Raw genomic sequence first — 19,605 nt, 5'->3', positions numbered from 1 at the left:
ATGAAAAGCTAGCATCACAGAAACCATACACATTCTTTCTCGAGACTGTGTAGCTTCTTTTGTGGTGTATGTGTTGATGTAAGTCTCAGCAGCAGCAGCAGCATGACTCTATAATCAAATAGTTAATTGTTTTTATCAACAGTGCAGAATATTTCTGTAGTATAGACTACCGGATGTTTCCATGTGGTGTAGTGGTTAGCAGTGGCATGCTTCAGAAGTAAGGCTTCAGGTCAGGTCATCTTATCAGCGCCTTGGTCTGTGTGTGTGTGTGTGTGTGTGTGTAGGTCTGGTGCAGTGGCATCTGTGTGTATTTTGGTGTGTGTGTTTTCTGCATCATCTGCTTTGGCAGGCGATAAGAGTATCTCTGCTGATCCTGGTAGATAGTCAGTGGAGGCTGGAGCCTAGTTGTTCTGCCCATCAAGTGAAGTACAAGTTGAAAATAGTCTGAGAGGGTCGAGCTTAAGCAGTGCCTATAGCTGCTTCAAATGAGGGCCTGTTCATCTGTGCATCTCTGCATTCATCATCATGTTCTTTCCCTTGCCATCCTCATAGTCTTTTCATCTTTGTCTTGTTCTTCTACTTTATCTCCTCTCTCTCTGTCTGTCTGTTTAAATAACCAGCACGAGTCTGCCATCCCATTTATCTAGAGGTCAAACTAAAGATAGAAATACAGTTTTGGTTGTTTTTAGATCCATCTTGTTACTCCAGCCACTCATACTCCACATCAGCAAACACTATTTGGCAGTGTTTATGCACTGATAACACTGGTGAAATCACAACTGTCTAAGGAACATCAAATTTAGTATTTTGGAGCTGTGGAATTCCATCACTGTTTTGGTTACAGTTCAGTCATTAAAATTTTAAAATCAATCAATAAAAGAACATTATTTGCATGAAATACTTCGCAGACAGATTCAGGTGTTTATATGTTCAACCCTCAAAGTCTGTGGCTGAAGTAGAAACAGGAAGTAAGACCCATATCTATGGTCGGGTCTGCCCCACGAAAGGGAACGGAGCACTTTTCGGGTGGTCTGGTTCCCACCGTGTCTCTTGAAAGTTCTCCTATTCCGTATCGGTGAGAAAGTGGGCACTCTATCTCGCATTACTATCATTTCTGCTGCATGTTTCACACAGTCCCTCCTCTCTCTCTCTCTCTCTCTCTCTCTCTCTCTCTCTCACACCCTAATCTGCTCCCTTTCTCTTTCTCTCCAGTTGGCGAGTATCATGTAGCAGATGACGCCCTGCATGTGTTGGCAGTATCGCCCAGGCTAGGAGGGCACTAAACAATTTCTGATCAGAGTGGCACAAGTACCCATTGTTATCAGTATCTCAGCCATTGATAAGATGCCCATAAACAGGGGCATAAACCCCATATTCGGACCACAGCTGAGCATGGGAGTGCCAGTCCTACGTCTTCGATAGGCAGTGTAACCATTTGCTAGTATGCCACTCAGTATAATTTGGTAGCGTGTGGTTGGAAAAGGGGAAGTAGCACTGAATAAAGATGGGCACATTTTGCAGTGCTGGGTTGGCTTAAGAGCCCTGTCCTCTAACTAGGTCACAGTGTGGATTTCATATTTGATTGAGTACTCAACCATTAATGTTAGGTTCATGGTAGAAAATAAGGGAGTGCTGAAGCTTGACGGAGCCATAAGGAAAGGGGTGGGGGTGGGGGGGCGGATCCTGTGATGGTGAGGTTTATTGATTGATTCATTTCAACTTAAGTAGCTCCAAACTTGAGTCTCTTTCCCCCTCGTCTCCAGGAAGTTTGGGCCAAGTGAATCATGGACTTCATCAATCATTGTGCGTCTGGAGGCCGGAGTTTGGTTGGAGAAGACCTCAGGGGTGGGGCTTGAGTGCTGGCCTCTCTGTTTTCAAGGTCTTTTGTGTCTCTCATATCTGCGGGTGAAGCAGAAAATCCCATTCCGTACAAAGAGCCAGTTTGAATTGGCATTTCACTTCAGACTCATGGGAATCATTCATCGTGCGTGCGTGCGTGCGTGCGTGCGTGCGTGTGTGCGAGTATGCATGTGTAAAATCTTTTACTAGAATGGTCTGGTCGGTTTTGAATGGGAGCCCTCCTTCACCACTCGCGCCCAGTGTGTGGGGATGGGAGGAGGAGGTGCGGTTTATAAGGAGCCCCGTTCCCAGGATTAAGTGTCAGGGAGACAGAGGAGGACCACAGTCCTCCAGAGGGACGCCTGAGGTTCACAGGCTGTAAAAGGAGGAATGGGTGTAGTTACCCTGGGCTTGCCCCCCCCTCCCCCCCCTCCCCTCCTTTCATTTGTCTCACAACAGCTGTCTTGCACTGGGGAGTCTGTACCCAGCTTTAAGGTGAGCCATCAAACCAGCTATACCTGGAATAATGCTACTGTTAGCAATAATGCTACTGTTAGCTATAATGCAGAAAATAAATAGAGTTTGGATGTTCACCAAGACTCTTGATTGGTTGACGGCCCAACATCAGCCTGTGAATTTGTTTGCATACAATTCTACAGGAGGCATTGATCCCCGGATGACTGTAAAACTGCAAATGTGCTGTGTGTCAATGTGCTGAGTATCAATGTGTGTGTCTATGTGATGTGTGTCTCACTCAGTGACGGGAAATGAGGCCCTGTGTGTAGACAGTAAACATGACTTCCTGTGTGATAGACAGACAGACAGAGAGTGAGAGAGAGAGCGAGAGAGAGAGAAAAAAGGAAAGAGAATGAGAGCGTAGGCCTACATTCAAACCGAGAAGGAAAGTTTTATATTAAACAATGAGAGTGCCTGATGCATGCACACACGCACATACTGCAGACCTTTTTGCCGTTATCTGGCATATCTATGACTTCCTGTGCACAACACTGTGTGTGTTGAGTGAGTGAGGGAGTTCATTAGCATGCATTGTGGGAGGTAGAGAATGGGAGAGAATGAACCGAGCACAGGAAGCGAGAAGCGGAGTTAGCCGAGCAGCTCCACAGATAAACCCCCACCGTTGACTTCTTCAAAGACAAAAACAAAAGCCCTCATAAACACACTCAAATGGAACGTCACTTTGTCAGATCTTCCTGGTCTATCCAGCTTGACCAATCCAATCCAATTTGTTTATTTGATCAAGAGGGACAGTGTACATAAATGTAAATGCACCCAATTATAGCCAAAAGGCTAGTTTCCATTGGCAGTCCCCCTGCCAGAGTGGCAAGACCAGTCCTGACGGATCCCAATATCAGCCACTCACAGAGCTCCCCCATGCTGGGGGCCCAGTTGTGTACAGATTGTGCTGGCGACGCAAACCTACCGCCGCTGTTTCCATGCTGCCGTGCACTTTCATCATGTTCAGCAGAGGTGTCGTGTGCATATGCAGATTTCTTTGGCCTTAGCTGATGCTGTGTGTGTGTTTGTTGTGCCCTGGAAATGTGCTAGCAAGCTTGATTTTTCAACCATTTGGAGAATGCTGAGAAGCTCGTTTGGTCTGAGCCAGTGAGAATCTATGGCTTTTTACCTGAGTTTGTTTCTTCCCTTTCTTTACATACACCTCCCCTACTCCGTGTCATACCCCCCCCCCCCCCACACACACACACACACGCACACATACTGTTCATGTGGGTTTGTTCTTGCGCGTGTGTGTGAGGAGACTGAATGCACAGACGGAAACCACAGCTTTCTTGAATCCTCTCACACACACACGCTAACGGTGCGTCTTCGTTTTCCTGTTCAACTTTTTTCGCTCCCCTCACGCTCACTCTCTCTCCCTCTCTCCGGTAAGTTGATCTTGCATTACGTCCTCCTGAGTGCTCGTCTGGGCCGTGTTGCAACAAAAGGGGCATCGGCGCTCTTCGCTTTCCAAAATGTTTGTCTCTTAATTGTCTCACACGTGGAGACATTTAGTATGATAGACAGACCGTAAAGACTACAGGCTCTTAACACAGGGTTTCCTCTTTGACGTCATCTTTTTTTTTATGAAGTTATTGTTCTTTTTATTACTGCAGGATGTGGGGTGTAGAGACACGTTAGCTTTATGTATAAGACAAACTAGCACAGTTTCGACAGTTGTTGGGCAGCCCAGGGACCGGTCCTGGCTCCTGCCCCAGTGAGAGGGGGACTGCTGGGGTGGAATGCTAACGGACTGAGCCGCAGGGATACTCTTGTTCGCCGTTCGCACACAAAAGACAGAGGGCTTCTTGAGTCTTTACACAGATGTCAGCTGTGGAATTTAATGCGAGATTGATACTGACTTCAATATGCCTGCTGTAGCTTCTCCACTGGCAACATAAAGAACGTATTCATATGTCGTACATTTGAATGAGACTTGGGGGGGGACAAGACACCCTGTATTGCACTGAACTGACAGACTCTGAATGACTAATATCATTTCCTCGCCTTCCTTCTCCTCACGGTTTGCTCTTTCATGAAACCAATAAATTCATCTCCAGTACGCTCTTTTGGACAAACTCTCTCACTGAGTGGTGTAATGGCCACATCGTATATTTAGGTTTTCTTGCACTCAGCACCTCTTTAGCACCTGTCTGGCTCTGTGTAGTCTGGAGATCTCTAGTCCATTCAGCTCAGGAAAGCCACGACTTATAGCCATGTCAGAGCACCAACAGCACCTTAAAGTAATTAGTCATTATTAGTACTAATTAATAGTACTGAGGAGTTCAAACTGATGATCTCCTTTTAAACGCCTTGGTGTGGTTGAAAGCTGAATGTTCTCTTCTTCCCTTGTGTCCTCAGGGTCAGAGGTCATCACAAGCATCTACGGGACAATGTCAGACTCAGCCAAGACGCCCCAGCCTGCGCCGGCTCCACGGGGGGACAAGGCCGGCACGGACTTCAGCTACGTGGGCATCGACGCCATCCTGGAGCAGATGAGGAGGAAGGCTATGAAGCAGGGCTTTGAGCTCAACATCATGGTGGTCGGTGAGTCCAGGGCCGTCTGGGTGCACGTGTGGATGTGTTTAGCTCAACTAGTCAGACTAATGTTAATCCTGATAGGGGAACAAGGCATGAACGCACATAAAGAGTCACACTTCTAGGTTTATAAGTAGATAGACCTTCTGCTTATACATATGTGTGCACAATTGTTTGCGATTTATATTAAAGCTTGTTATGCTATGTATGTACGATTTTGTTGTGCTAAAAACTTTGACAGTGTGTTTGTGTGACTGTGTGCTCTTATGTGTCTTTCTCTGTGTGTTTGTTTGTGTGTGTGACTGTGTGTTCTCTTATGTGTCTTTCTCTGTGTGTTTGTTTGTGTGTGTGTGTGCTCTAATGTATTTTTCTCTGTGTGTGTGTGTGGTGTGTGTGTGTGCTCTAATGTATCTTTCTGTGTGTGTGTTTGTGTGTGTGTGTGTGCTCTAATGTGTCTTTCTCTGTGTGTTTGTTTGTGTGTGTGTGTGTGCTCTTATGTGTCTTTCTGTGTTCACACATGCTTGTGAGTATGCCCTCATGAGAGCGGGAGTGATAGTGAGTCACAGCCCTGCCACACCAGCCTAAACCACTCTGAAACTGAAACGCTCAAATCGAATCAGTGCAGCGCGCATTAAATGCCGTTGAACTTGTTTTTGTTTTGTTGACTGTGGTGAAGTGGGCATTTCTGTGGGATTTTGCTGAGTCCAGCCAATATCAGCTCGAGGAGTGCCTCGCAGTGGTGGAGAAGGTAGTATGAGCTCTATGTAGTGAGCAGTCAGCTGACCTGGGAGTATATTGGAACAGAGTCATGGTCTCCATCAGAAAAATAAAAAACACACACTGGCAAAATAGCTGTCTTTCTTTAATTGTAGTGTAGCAGAGAGCTATGGTAGATTTATGGTCCTCCTCACTTTGTGTGTCTTGATGTTGGGAGCATCGTCATCTCTCTGTGTTTTTCCTGGCAAGCAGTGGAACAGAACGTGTGCCTTCTTGCAGTGGGTGAGATGAATGTATGCATGAGTTGCTCAACCAGCCAGATTGTACACTGCACTTGTAAACCTGTCATGACCTAAGAACTCCCACTGAAGCTATTGGATGGCGTGAAGATCTGTTGATTGTCGATGTCAGAGTCTTTTCAAATATGCAGTATATATTTCTTAAACCTGCTGGAATGAATCTGTGCTGGAGACATCTCCGGCTTCCCTCCATGTGGTTGATGTTGAGTTTAACTGCCATTACTGTTGTGCAGAGAGAAGGCCTCGGTTCGCTCTTTATTCATCTCCACAGTGGTTGAGTTTGTATTGTGTGCTGAGGTTTTCTTTGGTTGTTAGCAGCATTTGGCTAATTTGGAAACTCAGATTTGTATACCCTGTGGCTTGAAAACACGAATGTAAACATCGTCTGGTGTTTGTTTACCTTGCGCCTTCTAAGGACGACTTTGTGGGATGGCACCGTGTTTACTTTTCTGTGGTGGCAGCTCACAGGAGAGACTCAGACAAAAGAGGATGCATACCAGTGCGCACATACGCCCTCAGAACTGCAGTGGCTACGTGAAGCACGATCGGCTGGTGGCACTCTGTCTTGGTGACACATAGGTTACAGACTCCCATGCAAACGTGGTTAGGAAGGAAAACCACCGGGCGAGGGCTGTGTTTGTGTTTTTCCCCCCAGGGCCACCGTTAAGTGATGGATTAAAAGGGCAGTAATTAACTTAAGCTTTATGATGCATTGCCAGTCCAACTGGGGAGAGCTGTGAGCACGGGAGGTTGCGTGTAAGACTTTGTGTTCTGGCGGCGGCCTTTGAACGGTCTCATGGTAGCACGTATCTGAAGGGGGGTCTGACACATCTGGTTGATTCAGAGATGTTACCTCCCACACATCTCCCAGCAGGTCTGTAGATCAGCCTGCTGCACTGTCACACAAGACTTTCTCTCTCTCTCTCTTTCTTTTTCTCCTCTCTCTCTCGCTCAGTCTTTCTGGCTCTCCCTTTCTCTCTCTCTCCCTCTCTCTTTTTCTCTCTGGCTCTCTTTCTCTCTCTCCCTCTATCTCATTCTCTCTGGCTCTCTCTCTCTCTCTCTAGTGCTGGTTTGCATTGCAGATTTGCAGCTCTTGATGGATTTCAAAGCACCAGTGGGAATGAAGTCATCCTGACCACACAATAATGAATGGCTCTCTCTCCCCCCCCCCCTCGGGAAGCGTGCAGAGAAACGCAGGACACCTGCAGCCTCCAACATGTTGGGTTGAGTTGAGCAAGACCATTCACCCGTAACGTGGTTGAGCCCTCAGCGCTTAGCTTTGAGCACTCGTGTAGCGGGGACAGCCTCTACTCTTTAAAAAAAGAGCTTGTGTGTGTGTGAACAGCCAGTGAGGAACAATTAATCCATAGTGTTTTTTGGAATCGCTAGGATGAGAAATATGGTGCTCTGGTGCCCTGGCTGAACCCACATTTAAGCACTCTCTGAAGTGGTCATTCATTTAAGTACAGTGTCAGCCGTTAGCCGTGGTTAGCCTTGGCTGCTAAAACGAGCTGGCCGGTGTCCAGATGCCCTTTGTTGGGCGGCCAAGTGATGGATGTCAGCGGGGAGCTGGACCGTGTGGCTCTCTGCTCGTTCCCTCAAGGAAAACACTGAGGTCTTTCATGGGCTGCAACTGGTGCTCTGTCATTGTGTGTGTGTGTGTGTGTGTGTGTGTGTGTGTGTGTGTGTGTGTGTGTGTGTGTGTGTGTGTGTGTGTGTGTGTGTGTGTGTGCGCAGCTTGCCCAGCTGTGACTAGGTTACAGGCTGCGTTGACCCTTGTCTGGCCTCTTGTGCCTGGAGTGCACGTGCTGAGAGCCAGCAGTGGTTCTGATCTGGTGCCAGTGTGTGTAGGCCTACGCTCTCCATCTGTAGGGTTATTGTACACTTCTTTAGGAACATGGCCGTACTGAAGAAGTACAGAGATGTGTGTGTGTGTCTGTCTGTCTGTGTGTATGTATGTATGTATGTATGTATGTGTGTGTGTGTGTGTCTGTTATCTGTGTGTCGGTTATTGTACACTTCTTTAGGTACTTAGTACTGAGGAAGTACAGAGATGTGTGTGTCTGTGTGTGTGTGTGAGTCGGCTTGGTTGTGTGTGGTTGATGGCGTGGATGTGTGCATAGGGATACATGTACACACCTAGATGCACTTCTGCATTATTGTCTCTAGAGCCAGTGCTGTGAAGCCTCCCCCCAGTCTCAGATGGAGCTTCGGATGGAGCTGATGTTTCTATTTCTGTGCGTGAACTAATGCCTTCTGTCCCCGTGCAGGTCAGAGTGGGTTGGGCAAGTCCACCCTGATGAACACCCTGTTCAAGTCCAAAGTCAGCCGCAAGTCGGTGCTGACCAAAGAGGAGGAGAGGATCCCCAAGACCATCGAGATCAAGTCCATCAGTCACGGTGCGCTGCTTTATGAAAACCAGAGTATTCAGAGCAATGGAAGAAAATAATGTCCGCTAACAGTTCTATCTACTAACACATTCTGTTATGGTGACTTTTTTAATACAGACATTGAAGAAAAGGGCGTGAGGATGAAACTAGCGGTAATCGACACTCCGGGCTTTGGGGACCAGATCAACAACGAGAACTGGTTAGTGTAGTTTCTTGCACAAGCCGCAGCATTCTTTTTTCCATTTGTCAAGTGTTTTGTTTTTTGAACTCCATTTCCCATGTGTCCTCTGCTGCACAGCTGGAAGCCTATCATGAAGTTCATAAACGACCAGTATGAGCAGTATCTGCAGGAGGAGATCAACATCAACAGGAAGAAGCAGATCCCCGACTCCAGAGTGCACTGCTGCATATACTTCATCCCACCCACAGGGCACTGGTGAGACACACACACACACACATACATATATATATATATATATATATATATATATATATACACACACACACACATAGACATAATATGGTCCTAGACCCCAGCCAGGCATTCCCCCTCTATGGCAGTGCTCCATTAAGGCCATACCTGAGGAGAGGTCTGACCACCTCCAACTGGCCGTCGGACCCCGTCCCAGTCAGTTCCCTGTCCGCTCTGTACAGAGGGGGCTCCAGTCTGCCCCCACGTCTCAGGCAGACAGGCCGCAGCTGGGCTCTCAGTGTGTGTGTGTCTGGAGCTCTCTTCTCCACCCAGCCTGTCGTTTGTGCCACAGCTGGGCTCCTGGTGTGTCTGGAGCTCTTCTCCACCCAGCCTGTCGTTTGTGCCACAGCTGTGCTGTGAAGGCAGGGGCTGCATCTTATCATGGCTGTTATTTTTATCTCTCGTTTGTGCAGAGACAAGGGAGAGAGGAAATGGTTATGCGACTAGATGGTTCTAGAAATGTGGGGAACTGCTTGTTAAAAAGCTGGTGATGGGGGGGGGGGGGGGGGGGGGGGGGGGATGGTGGAAATGTGTTTTGTGTTTGCCTTGGGGCGAAGAGGGTGCTTGTGTCTTGAACACAGCTGGATGTTGTGTGTGTCTGTGTGTCTGTGTGTCTGTGTCTGTGTCTGTGTGTGTGTGTGTGTGAAGTCAAGCAGGTTGTTTTGTTCATGACCTGTATTGCACCTTCCTCAGCCTCTCACTCGCCGCACAGACACATACACACCCCCACACACACGCGCGCACACCACAGTCATGAACATGTGGTCATAACAAGCTCCATGGCCTCCGTGTGTGTGTGTGTGTGTGTGTGTGTGTGTGTGTTTGATTAGGTTAGAAATCCTTCTTCTCTCCAGCTTCATGAGTGAGTCTCATTGTGTGAGAGCTGTGTGTTTGAGTGAATGAGTGAGCTTTTCCTGCATTGCTGACGATCTTATGTCGCTAAGACACAGCACACCTCTTTGCGAGACCTGCTTCCATCCATCCATCCATCCATCCATCCAGTGCAGCCTGCCTCTCCATCTCCCTCTGGGGGCCTGACATGCCAAACAGCCCTAAGATGGAAGCAGGATGTTTCACTCTGATACTTTGAGGGCAGATACAAAAGAAACCTCTTCATGCATGAAGTTTGGTACTAAAGCAAGTGCTTATCAATCAATCATTCATTCATAAAGATGCAGTTTCACTGATCCGACTCACTCGTCTGTGAAGCCTGAGATGTATCATCAGTGCCTGGGCTTTTGAAAGAAGGATTTCACAAACACTCAGAACGTTTAGCTCAAACTCCTCCCTGCTCCCTTTTACGCCAAGACGTTTTTTTTTTCCCCTTTTGTACTGCGGGAGGAGGAACCTGGCTCCATGCTTGCAGAAGGTTCTGGAACAACTGCTACAAAACCAAAGAGTGCCATTATTCTTTGCCTCTTTCCGATTTCAGTTTGCTCATAAAAAAAACGGGCTTTCTGAAGGCTGGGGGTCTGTTACCAATTACTGTGACGCGATGCCAAAACAGTGTTTTTGAATCGAGCTGGAGCCACACAGCCCTGATGAGCACATATCTTATAAAACTGATAAAAAAACGGAATATTAAGTAAAACTCTAAAGCCTGCGTTTCCATGTAACGCTGGAGATATGTGTTTTCATAGCCATTGGCCCAAGGATTTGCCTGAGCATCAACCCATCAGAACCTATCATTACCAATCTCTGTGTCAGCATTTGGGCCTGGGGGCTCGCAATAAACTAGAAGTGGGTTGAAAACGAGCTCGCAAATGCAAGGGTAGAGTAGATGTGCTCGAGTTCTGGAACGATCCGCCAGTATGTATTAATGACTTGGGGGGGAACCCACACACCTCCCACTTGGGTGTCCACATGGCGTGTCCTCAGTCCAGCAGCTGCAATGGTCATTATTCCAATTGGCCATGTCTCTGGGTGGCTTTTGGGCCGAAAGAGGAAATGATCGAAACATCTGCCATCTTGAGTAGTTCACGTTTTCATCACTATGCTCCTGGGTTTATCGTACCCATAGTTCCCGTAATGGAAACCCATTTCCCCCCTTATTACTGTGGGCTGTGATGGTGTGGCAGCTGTACTCCGTTGCCTCACTTGATCTTTCAAACACAGACTGAGAACGTCAAAGTGGGTTTCCATGTACCTTCATGCATCCATTAGCTTCAGTGCTCTACTCATTTAACTCTTGTGTCATTATCTGTGGCTTATTCACACACTCACACTCACTCACACTTACACTCTCTCACAAACACACACACTCACACTCTCTCACAAACACACACACTCACACTCTCTCACTCACACACACACACACACCCCCACACACACACGTACACATGTGTGTGGTGGAGGGTGTGTGAGGTGTGTGTGTGTGTGTGTGTGAGTGAGAGAGTGTGAGTGTGTGTGTTTGTGAGAGAGTGTAAGTGTGAGTGAGTGTGAGGGAAACACACGTACACATGTGTGTGGTGGAGGGTGTGTGTGTGTGTGTGTGTGTGTGTGTGTGTGTCTGCATGTTCACACGTGATGTGCAGTGACAGCACATGTGTTTACCGTGGCAATCGCCCAGGCAGCGCTCACGCAGCTGAGAACACTCTGCCCTCGCATGCAGCGCCACTCCGCTCCCCCAGGGGTCATGTGACCTCATAACCACTGCTCCAGAAATGGGCCGCGGGCCTTTGGATACCCTCCCTGCGTTGGCATGTGATGTGTGGCATTGTGTTTGTGTGTGTGTGTGTATTTGTGTGTCACACTGTGCGTGTATGTGTGTCAAACTGTGCGTGTGTGTGTGAGAGGGGGGGGGGGGGGGTTTGTATATCTGAGTGTGTGTGTGTGTGCATGTGTGCGTCTTCCTTCATTTGATGTTTGCTCGCGTGCAACGTGTGAAGAAGCACTTGCTTTATGTGCATCTGTGCATGTTTAACGCATCGCTGTGGAGGAAATATTGTTTGCTTAACTACATAGGCTTAGCCCTGTCTCTGACGAGGGAGCTTCTTGTGCCGTTTGCAGCTCTTAACTGTGACGCATGACCTCACAAGACTAATTGGAAGGGGGGGAGAAGGGGAGAAAAATAACAGCACTTACCAGAGGCCCTTCCAAGAGAGCACTCTCACTACAGACACCAACAAGAGATCACTCTCACTCACTACAGACACCAACAAGAGATCACTCTGACTACAGACAGACACCAACAAGAGATCACTCTGACTACAGACACCAACAAGAGATCACTCTGACTACAGACACCAACAAGAGATCACTCTGACTACAGACACCAACAAGAGATCACTCTGACTACAGACACCAACAAGAGATCACTCTGATTACAGACACCAACAAGAGATCACTCTCACTACAGACAGACACCAACAAGAGATCACTCTCACTCACTACAGACACCAACAAGAGATCACTCTGACTACAGACAGACACCAACAAGAGATCACTCTCACTACAGCCACCAACAAGAGATCACTCTGACTACAGACACCAACAAGAGATCACTCTGACTACAGACAGACACCAACAAGAGATCACTCTGACTACAGACACCAACAAGAGATCACTCTGACTACAGACAGACACCAACAAGAGATCACTCTCACTACAGACAGACACCAACAAGAGAGCACTCTGACTACAGACACCAACAAGAGATCACTCTGATTACAGACACCAACAAGAGATCACTCTCACTACAGACAGACACCAACAAGAGAGCACTCTCACTACAGACACCAACAAGAGATCACTCTGACTACAGACACCAACAAGAGATCACTCTCACTACAGACAGACACCAACAAGAGAGCACTCTGACTACAGACACCAACAAGAGATCACTCTGACTACAGACAGACACCAACAAGAGATCACTCTGACTACAGACACCAACAAGAGATCACTCTGATTACAGACACCAACAAGAGATCACTCTCACTACAGACAGACACCAACAAGAGAGCACTCTGACTACAGACAGACACCAACAAGAGAGCACTCTCACTACAGACACCAACAAGAGATCACTCTCACTACAGACAGACACCAACAAGAGAGCACTCTGACTACAGACACCAACAAGAGATCACTCTGACTACAGACACCAACAAGAGATCACTCTCACTACAGACAGACACCAACAAGAGAGCACTCTGACTACAGGCGGCACACGAACAAGAGGCAGCCGCTGACACAGCAGATGGAGAGCGGCCATGTTTGTAAAACACAGCGAGGGCTCCCTCAGCCGTTGCTTTAACAAATGGTGCCACACACAAACACATGCGTGTGTGCGCACACATACACACACACACACACACACACACACACACACATATACACACACACACACACACACACACATGCACGCAGGCACATGCACATATGCGCAGAGGAAGAAGTCATCCAAAAAGCATAATTATCAATTTAATCTTCCAAAATTAGGCCTTGAGCAAAGTACACTGAGTGTGTTCCTCTTTAAAGTCTGCCTCGTGTGTTGTGTGTGTGTGTTTACAAGCGCGCTGGTGCACATGAGCAGACCCCCGCTGAGGTGACCTGCAGCTGTGGGACCAGATCCTGCTCCAGTTTGTCTGACCTTTCTAATGGCCAACACCACAATCTGGTTATAAACAACCACCCACAGCGGTATGCAGGGGCATTGTGCTGAGCTCTACTGCCCCCTAGTGTTTAGTATGAGTTTAAATAAGTCAACGCACAAAGCCTTGGAGGTATTTTCCCAGTCATGTTGCCTCCTAGACTTGAGTGGCCTTGTTTTGGACAGAGAGAAAATATCTATAAAAATAACTCAAACACGATTGCACATCTACTGATTTATGCTCACTTTGTGCCTTTAATCAAAATATCGACGTCTTTCTGGCTGTAACTGTCCTGTCTGTAACTCTCCCCCTCTGTTTGTTTCTTGTGTCTTCAGCTTAAGGCCCATTGACGTGGAGTTTATGAGACACCTCAGCAAAGTGGTCAACATCGTCCCCGTCATCGCTAAAGCAGACACACTGACCCTCGAGGAGAGGGACTACTTCAAACAGAAGGTAAACAACAATCACGTCCCTCTTAATGCAAATAGTGTAGTGCTCTATCTCACGTTTCTAAAAAAGCTTTTCCAAAAAGGTTTTACTTCGTTTGCGTAAAACATACTGTACATCCTGTTGGCCGCCAGCTTCTATAGTACGCTTGAATGTTTTCCCTGCCTTCGTGCAAGTGAGGAAACACACCCTCCACGTAGTAGGCCTAACTGTAAACACACCCTCCACCTAGTAGGCCTAACTGTAAACAGTGCACCGACTGCAGGGATGTTTTTCTTCGGCTCCCGTTTGAGCTGCAGCGAGCTGGCAGCCTCTTCACAGGCTGGTAGGACACTGGGGGGGCTGGTAGGACACTGGGGGGGCTGGTAGTAGCCTGGCTAAACCGTGTGGAACTGAAAACAAACGAGGAGGACATCTGGGCCCGTCTCCACGAAGGATGTCAAGGCTAAAAGTTGCTCCTAACTTGCCAATTTAGGGGACATTCCTACAAATAATGGGCGTGTCAAGCCCTAACTTTTGGGAGTCCTTATTTTTTGAGTAAGAGTAATTCGCAAAGTCCCTTAGCGCTAAAAGTAGCACTTAAGTCTGGGAGACCTAAGAAATAGCGCCTAGTCGAGAGGAATTCTAACTCACTAAGATTGACTCTTAAACAAACTGGTGGTGTGCCACTTCTGGTCCGCACTCGGACCACCATGATCTTTAGTGTAACTGGGCGTGGATATTAAGAAAATAGCATGATTTAGAAATTCCAGAAAAGGCTCACATTTCATCCTTGACATAGTCTATTTGAGCTCTGCCCCCAGTGGGCAGACAGCGGTCCGACAGTGGTCCACTGGCGATTTGCTATCAGGGCAGCTTCTATCATTCCATATTGCAGTGTTTTTGAATGTAGAATTACTAAAAAGTAACTGTTTTCAATTGCAAGGGAATAACAATAGAGCTTGTAGGGAATGCAAAAGGCTACTTCCCCAACCAATGAACTCAACAACCAAGGTCACTGCAAGCAAGCTCGTGCATGAGACTTGACGTCAGCCATGGCAACGTCTTTCACCTAGTTTAGGAGTTCTTTTGCTTTTCTTCAGTAAGAGTTGGCCTCGGCTGCTTAAGAATAGGAGTTACGAGAAAACATTTAGTTAGAAACATTTAGTGCGACTTTGGAGTAGCCTGCTGTTAGTGGTGAGATAATGTTTTGTGAATGCGGGCCCTGGACAGCTGTTGCCGGAGGCCCCGGGTTCCCTGAAATACACTCCACCCTCTCCAGCCTCTCAGCCTCAGCAGCTAAGTGCCTTATAATTGAGTTGTTGACTGAAGGGGAAACAGAAAAGGGGTGATGTTTTTTAACAGGCTAATTGACTTCAGTGCCAGATGCTAGTGATTTAGCGCCACTCACAGAGTGTGGCCTCTGAGCCAGGGGCAGCCTTATAAGCCCTTATGGAACAGCACCAGGGGGATTCTGGGAGGAGTGAGGCTGGACTGGTGGGGTTGAGGAAAGCACTGATCCAGCGGGGCCACAGGGCACCAGTCACCTTCACAACCTTTTGATCCAGCGGGGCCACAGGGCACCAGTCACCTTCACAACCTTCCTTTTGGGGCCACAGGGCACCGGTCACCTTCACAACCTTCCTTTTGGGGCCACTATTACACCGACACCAGGCTTTAGTGTTCTCAAACAGTCATCTCTGTTTTGTTTGGATGACACCCCCCACAAACACACACATACACACACACATACACACACTCTGGCCTGTGTGTGTGTGTGTATGTGTGTTTGAGTGTTTGTTTGTGTGTGAGGGTGAGGTGTCCTACATTCTGGCATCCTGAGGAAATGCGCTGGGTGCACTGACTACCGTTTCCTCCTGGTTCCTCACCGGCGTTGGTCAATAAGCACACAAGGGGAGCGGTGGGAGAGGCCCGGCAGCCTTGTTGCCGTCTGTTTGGCTTGGCTCCGTGGGTAACGAGTGACCCTGGGATGAAGGATTCTCTCTCTCTCTCTCTCTCTCTCTCTCTCTCTCTCTCTCTCTCTCTCTCTCTCTCTCTGACTCTGGTGTCTTCCACCCTCCTCCCCACCTCTCCTCAGCTCTCCCAAGCCCTGCAGCGGACAAACATGAGAAAGGAACAGCAGAACGCCTTCTGAGTCAAGGTCATCTCAATGTCGAGATGAGGTAGTTCACTATATGTTCCTTTTGTACTCGGTTGAGCCAAAAGGAGCCTATATTCTCCTCTTTCCGTTTATTTTGCCTTGATTCAAGGCCTCCAGAAGTACACACAGCGGCTTAAAAAAGAAATAAAAGAAGTCTTTATTGTGGAGAGGAAAGGGCAGTCACAGCCGAGGTTTTGGCCATTCATTTAAAACTCTCCCGTTGGCAGCGATCTCTCTCTCTGTCCTTGTTCTAGCAGTCACTGCAGAGGCGTGTGTAGAAGCCGAGGCTGTTCAAAGCTCCCGGCGCTGCGTGGTTTGAAGGGATGATGACGGTTCCAGCGAAGTCCTGGGAGTCGGTGCCATGTTTTTTTGTTTTTTTTTCATGGTTCCGGAAGATTGTGTCACTTGTCATGATGGCTAAAGTGTTTTGAATTCACAGTCTGTTTATTGAGTTAAGGTCTGCTGAACTGTATTTAGGTTATTACCCACTATTCATTTCACCGTCACGGTAAATCATCCTTTGAAAAGCCCTGCGGAGGTTTGTCGTGTTCAAGATGAGAACCTCATCCTTATTTTAGCATCCCTAAACCAGAGCGGGGGGATGGGGAGTCAGGGGGGTGGGGGGGGACACTAATCTACGGAAAAAGGAGCAGGACACTTCTCTGGGATGCAGCCAAACGTTGTCCGCTTTGTACATTTGGGTTTGTTTTGAGAAAGTCATGAGTAACCTCGCTTGACACTGACCCTCCTGAGACGCTGTTATCACTGCTGTCATCCACCGCTGAGAGGGGGCCACCACACGCCCTCGGCAAACTCTCTGGGGCCGTCCCCTTTCCATCATCTGTCCCCGGCCGGCCAGGAGTGTTTTTCTTCAGGGCTGGACCTTCTCTCCTACACCTTCCCAGTTCCTGTGCTGTCCGTGTCCCCCACACAGGGAGAGGCGTCTGAGGAAATAGTTGTCCTGGAGGGTAGCCATGTTTGAAATGGTTGTTTCCCCCCACCCACCCCCTGGCCACCATACACTGTTTGAGATAAGTGGCTGATAACAAGGTGGTTTGGCTTTCCTGTGCACAGATCAGAGAAGACCTGCGCGTCAACGAGATTGACATCTACCCCCAGATGGAGTTTGACGAGGACGCAGAGGACAGGGTGATCAATGAGAAGATCAGAGTGAGTGCACGTCTCTCCTGAGCTGGAACTCGTTCAAAACATACTCATGCGTCATGACAACCATTTGGTTAAATGCACTCTATTTCCTTTGTGTCAGTGGTGTAAGATTAACAATGAACCATGCATTAGGATCTTTAAGAAAAGTATTTTTTTTTAATGAATGACTTTGACTTTGTAATGACTGTATGGGTTAGTCATGTGTTAATACTGGGTGTTCTGTGGGCCTATCAGGATGTGAGTTAGTCATGTGTTAATACTGGGTGTTCTGTGTCTGTGGGCCTATCAGGAGATGGGTTAGTCATGTGTTAATACTGGGTGTTCTGTGGGCCTATCAGGAGATGGGTTAGTCATGTGTTAATACTGGGTGTTCTGTGGGCCTATCAGGAGATGAGTTAGTCATGTGTTAATACTGGGTGTTCTGTGTCTGAAGCCCTATCAGGCGATGAGTTAGTCATGTGTTAATACTGGGTGTTCTGTGTCTGAAGCCCTATCAGGCGATGAGTTAGTCATGTGTTAATACTGGGTGTTCTGTGTCTGTGGGCCTATCAGGAGATGGGTTAGTCATGTGTTAATACTGGGTGTTCTGTGTCTGTGGGCCTATCAGGAGATGGCTTAGTCATGTGTTAATACTGGGTGTTCTGTTCTCAGGCGATGATCCCGTTTGCAGTGGTAGGAAGTGACCTGGAGTACCAGGTCAACGGGAAGAAGCTCCTGGGAAGGAAGACAAAATGGGGGACCATAGAAGGTAATCCTGCACCCCCCAAACATACTGAAACACACAAAGAGATACAAACAGATGTGAAATCAACGGTTTCAGAGATTTGGTCAGTGTCAGGTATAGAGTCTGATAGGCACTTGCCAACACGCATTTAAAGCGTCGGGCTACATGCGTGTCGTCTGACTCATCCCCAGCACTCTTTATCCCCAAGTCATCCATTTTCCTGCCACCAGTGTGATCTGGTGCTTTCTGATGAGCCTATGAGGTTCTCACTACAGTCCAACCGCATGACATCATGGAGAAACAAAGACTTGCAGACAAACAGAAAAAGAGAGAGAGAGAGAGAGAGAGACACAGAGTGAGTGAGAGAGGGATTTCCAGAAAGAGTGAAACACACAAGAGTGAGCGCACGCAAACACCGTCACATGTTGACTACCGTGACGCTGCCAAGGACCTAGGAGTGTGGGGAGTGCGGCCTGCTGGGCGTTCTTGGCCCGTCCTCTGGGAGAGAGCAGTGGGATCGGTAAACAGCGCAGGCCGAGCCGGGGACCCAGGAATGTCCCAGGTCTGGCCTCGGGCCCGTGTCCAACTGCCTCTCAATGAAAGCCTTGCAGTGTCCCGCTGTCTTTACAACCCTTACGCCGTGGACACCCAAGTCTGTTTTCAGCCTCTGTAGTAGGCTGACATCATCTGTGTGTGTTCACACTTCACAGGCCAGGCTTCCGTGCTACCAACACTCTTCCCTGAAGCTACACCCTCCGCCCCCCCCCCCCCCCCCCCCCCACACCCACACACACAACCCCCAACCCCATTTGAAGAACGTTCTGGGCACAATGCATTAGCGTGTGGAATGTAGCGTGCGGTGAAATAACCCCGATCAAATATGAGTGCAGCAGAATTTCACAGAGGAGTGCAGGGCCCTTGCGTGGCTCTCCACAAACAAGCCATCTTGGAAAGAGCCCATTAGCAAGACAAATATAGAAAGAGGGGGAATTATACAAAAAGAAGTCCGGTGGTGGGAAGGAAAAGAAAAACCGAGCAGGAAACAATGGCTGCTATTCTTGTGGACACTGAGTTGTGTGACTCAGTCGGTGGCAGCGCACTACTGCGCACGTCCACAGTGCCACTATAAATTTGGAAGCGAGGCCTCGGTGCAAAAGAGCCGCTGGGCCTCGTGTTCCCATGCCGAGGTCCGCTCCACTCGTCTCCCTCCCAGCCATCTCCCTCCATCGCCTCCCTCTTTTTTTTTTTATTTGATCTCTCTCTCCCTCTCTCTCTCTCTCCCTCTCTCTCTCTCTCTCTCTCTCTCACTCCGTCGCTGTGTGATGCCAGGCACTCTGCATTCCTCCCGGCTCGGGCTCCCTGCTGCGGCCGCCGCCGCCGCCACCATGACTCATCTCTGCTGACAGGAAATCAGCGAGGCAATCATTAGAAAAAGGGAGAGATAGGAGAACGTTCTCATCTTTCCTGGTTCTGGTCTTGTGTGGATGTGTGCTTTTTTTCCGAAAAAACACACATGCTGGCTGTTCATTAAATGAGCTTGAATGATGTATGAGCGGTATGTTATCAAAGCTATTATTGTGACACACCCCATCCCTTGTTTTCCCTGTGTGTTTATCTGACCAATTTACTTTAGAGGCCAATTGAATATCCATTATAGCAGCCGCCTCTCATGATAGCACAAGACGGGGTGTGTGTGTGTGTGTGTGTGTGTGTGTGTGTGTGTGTGTGTGTGTGTGTGTGTGTGTGTGTGTGTGTGTGTGT

At 48.2% G+C, this 19,605-nt stretch overlaps 1 protein-coding gene across 5 annotated transcripts in view; it reads left to right on the top strand.

Annotated features, from left to right (window-relative positions):
- Nucleotides 1–19,605, top strand: part of LOC105892308 (septin-9-like) — a 56,597-nt gene that overhangs the window by 34,405 nt on the left and 2,587 nt on the right. For 4 of the 5 annotated variants that reach the window (XM_012818558.3, XM_031563547.2, XM_031563549.2 and 1 more), the window contains 7 exons: nt 4,717–4,902; nt 8,180–8,308; nt 8,417–8,498; nt 8,598–8,735; nt 13,702–13,819; nt 17,028–17,123; nt 17,772–17,868. In XM_012818558.3, the coding sequence (XP_012674012.1) occupies nt 4,717–4,902; nt 8,180–8,308; nt 8,417–8,498; nt 8,598–8,735; nt 13,702–13,819; nt 17,028–17,123; nt 17,772–17,868 (846 nt within the window). Of the gene's footprint in view, nt 1–3,663; nt 3,744–4,716; nt 4,903–8,179; nt 8,309–8,416; nt 8,499–8,597; nt 8,736–13,701; nt 13,820–17,027; nt 17,124–17,771; nt 17,869–19,605 lie in introns of those variants that run through there. The other variant, XM_031563550.2, reaches the window with a different exon arrangement.

Source organism: Clupea harengus, chromosome 26 (genome assembly GCF_900700415.2).
Source record: "Clupea harengus chromosome 26, Ch_v2.0.2, whole genome shotgun sequence".
Taxonomy (NCBI): Eukaryota; Metazoa; Chordata; class Actinopteri; order Clupeiformes; family Clupeidae; genus Clupea; species Clupea harengus.
This window is presented reverse-complemented; position numbering and strand designations above follow the sequence as displayed.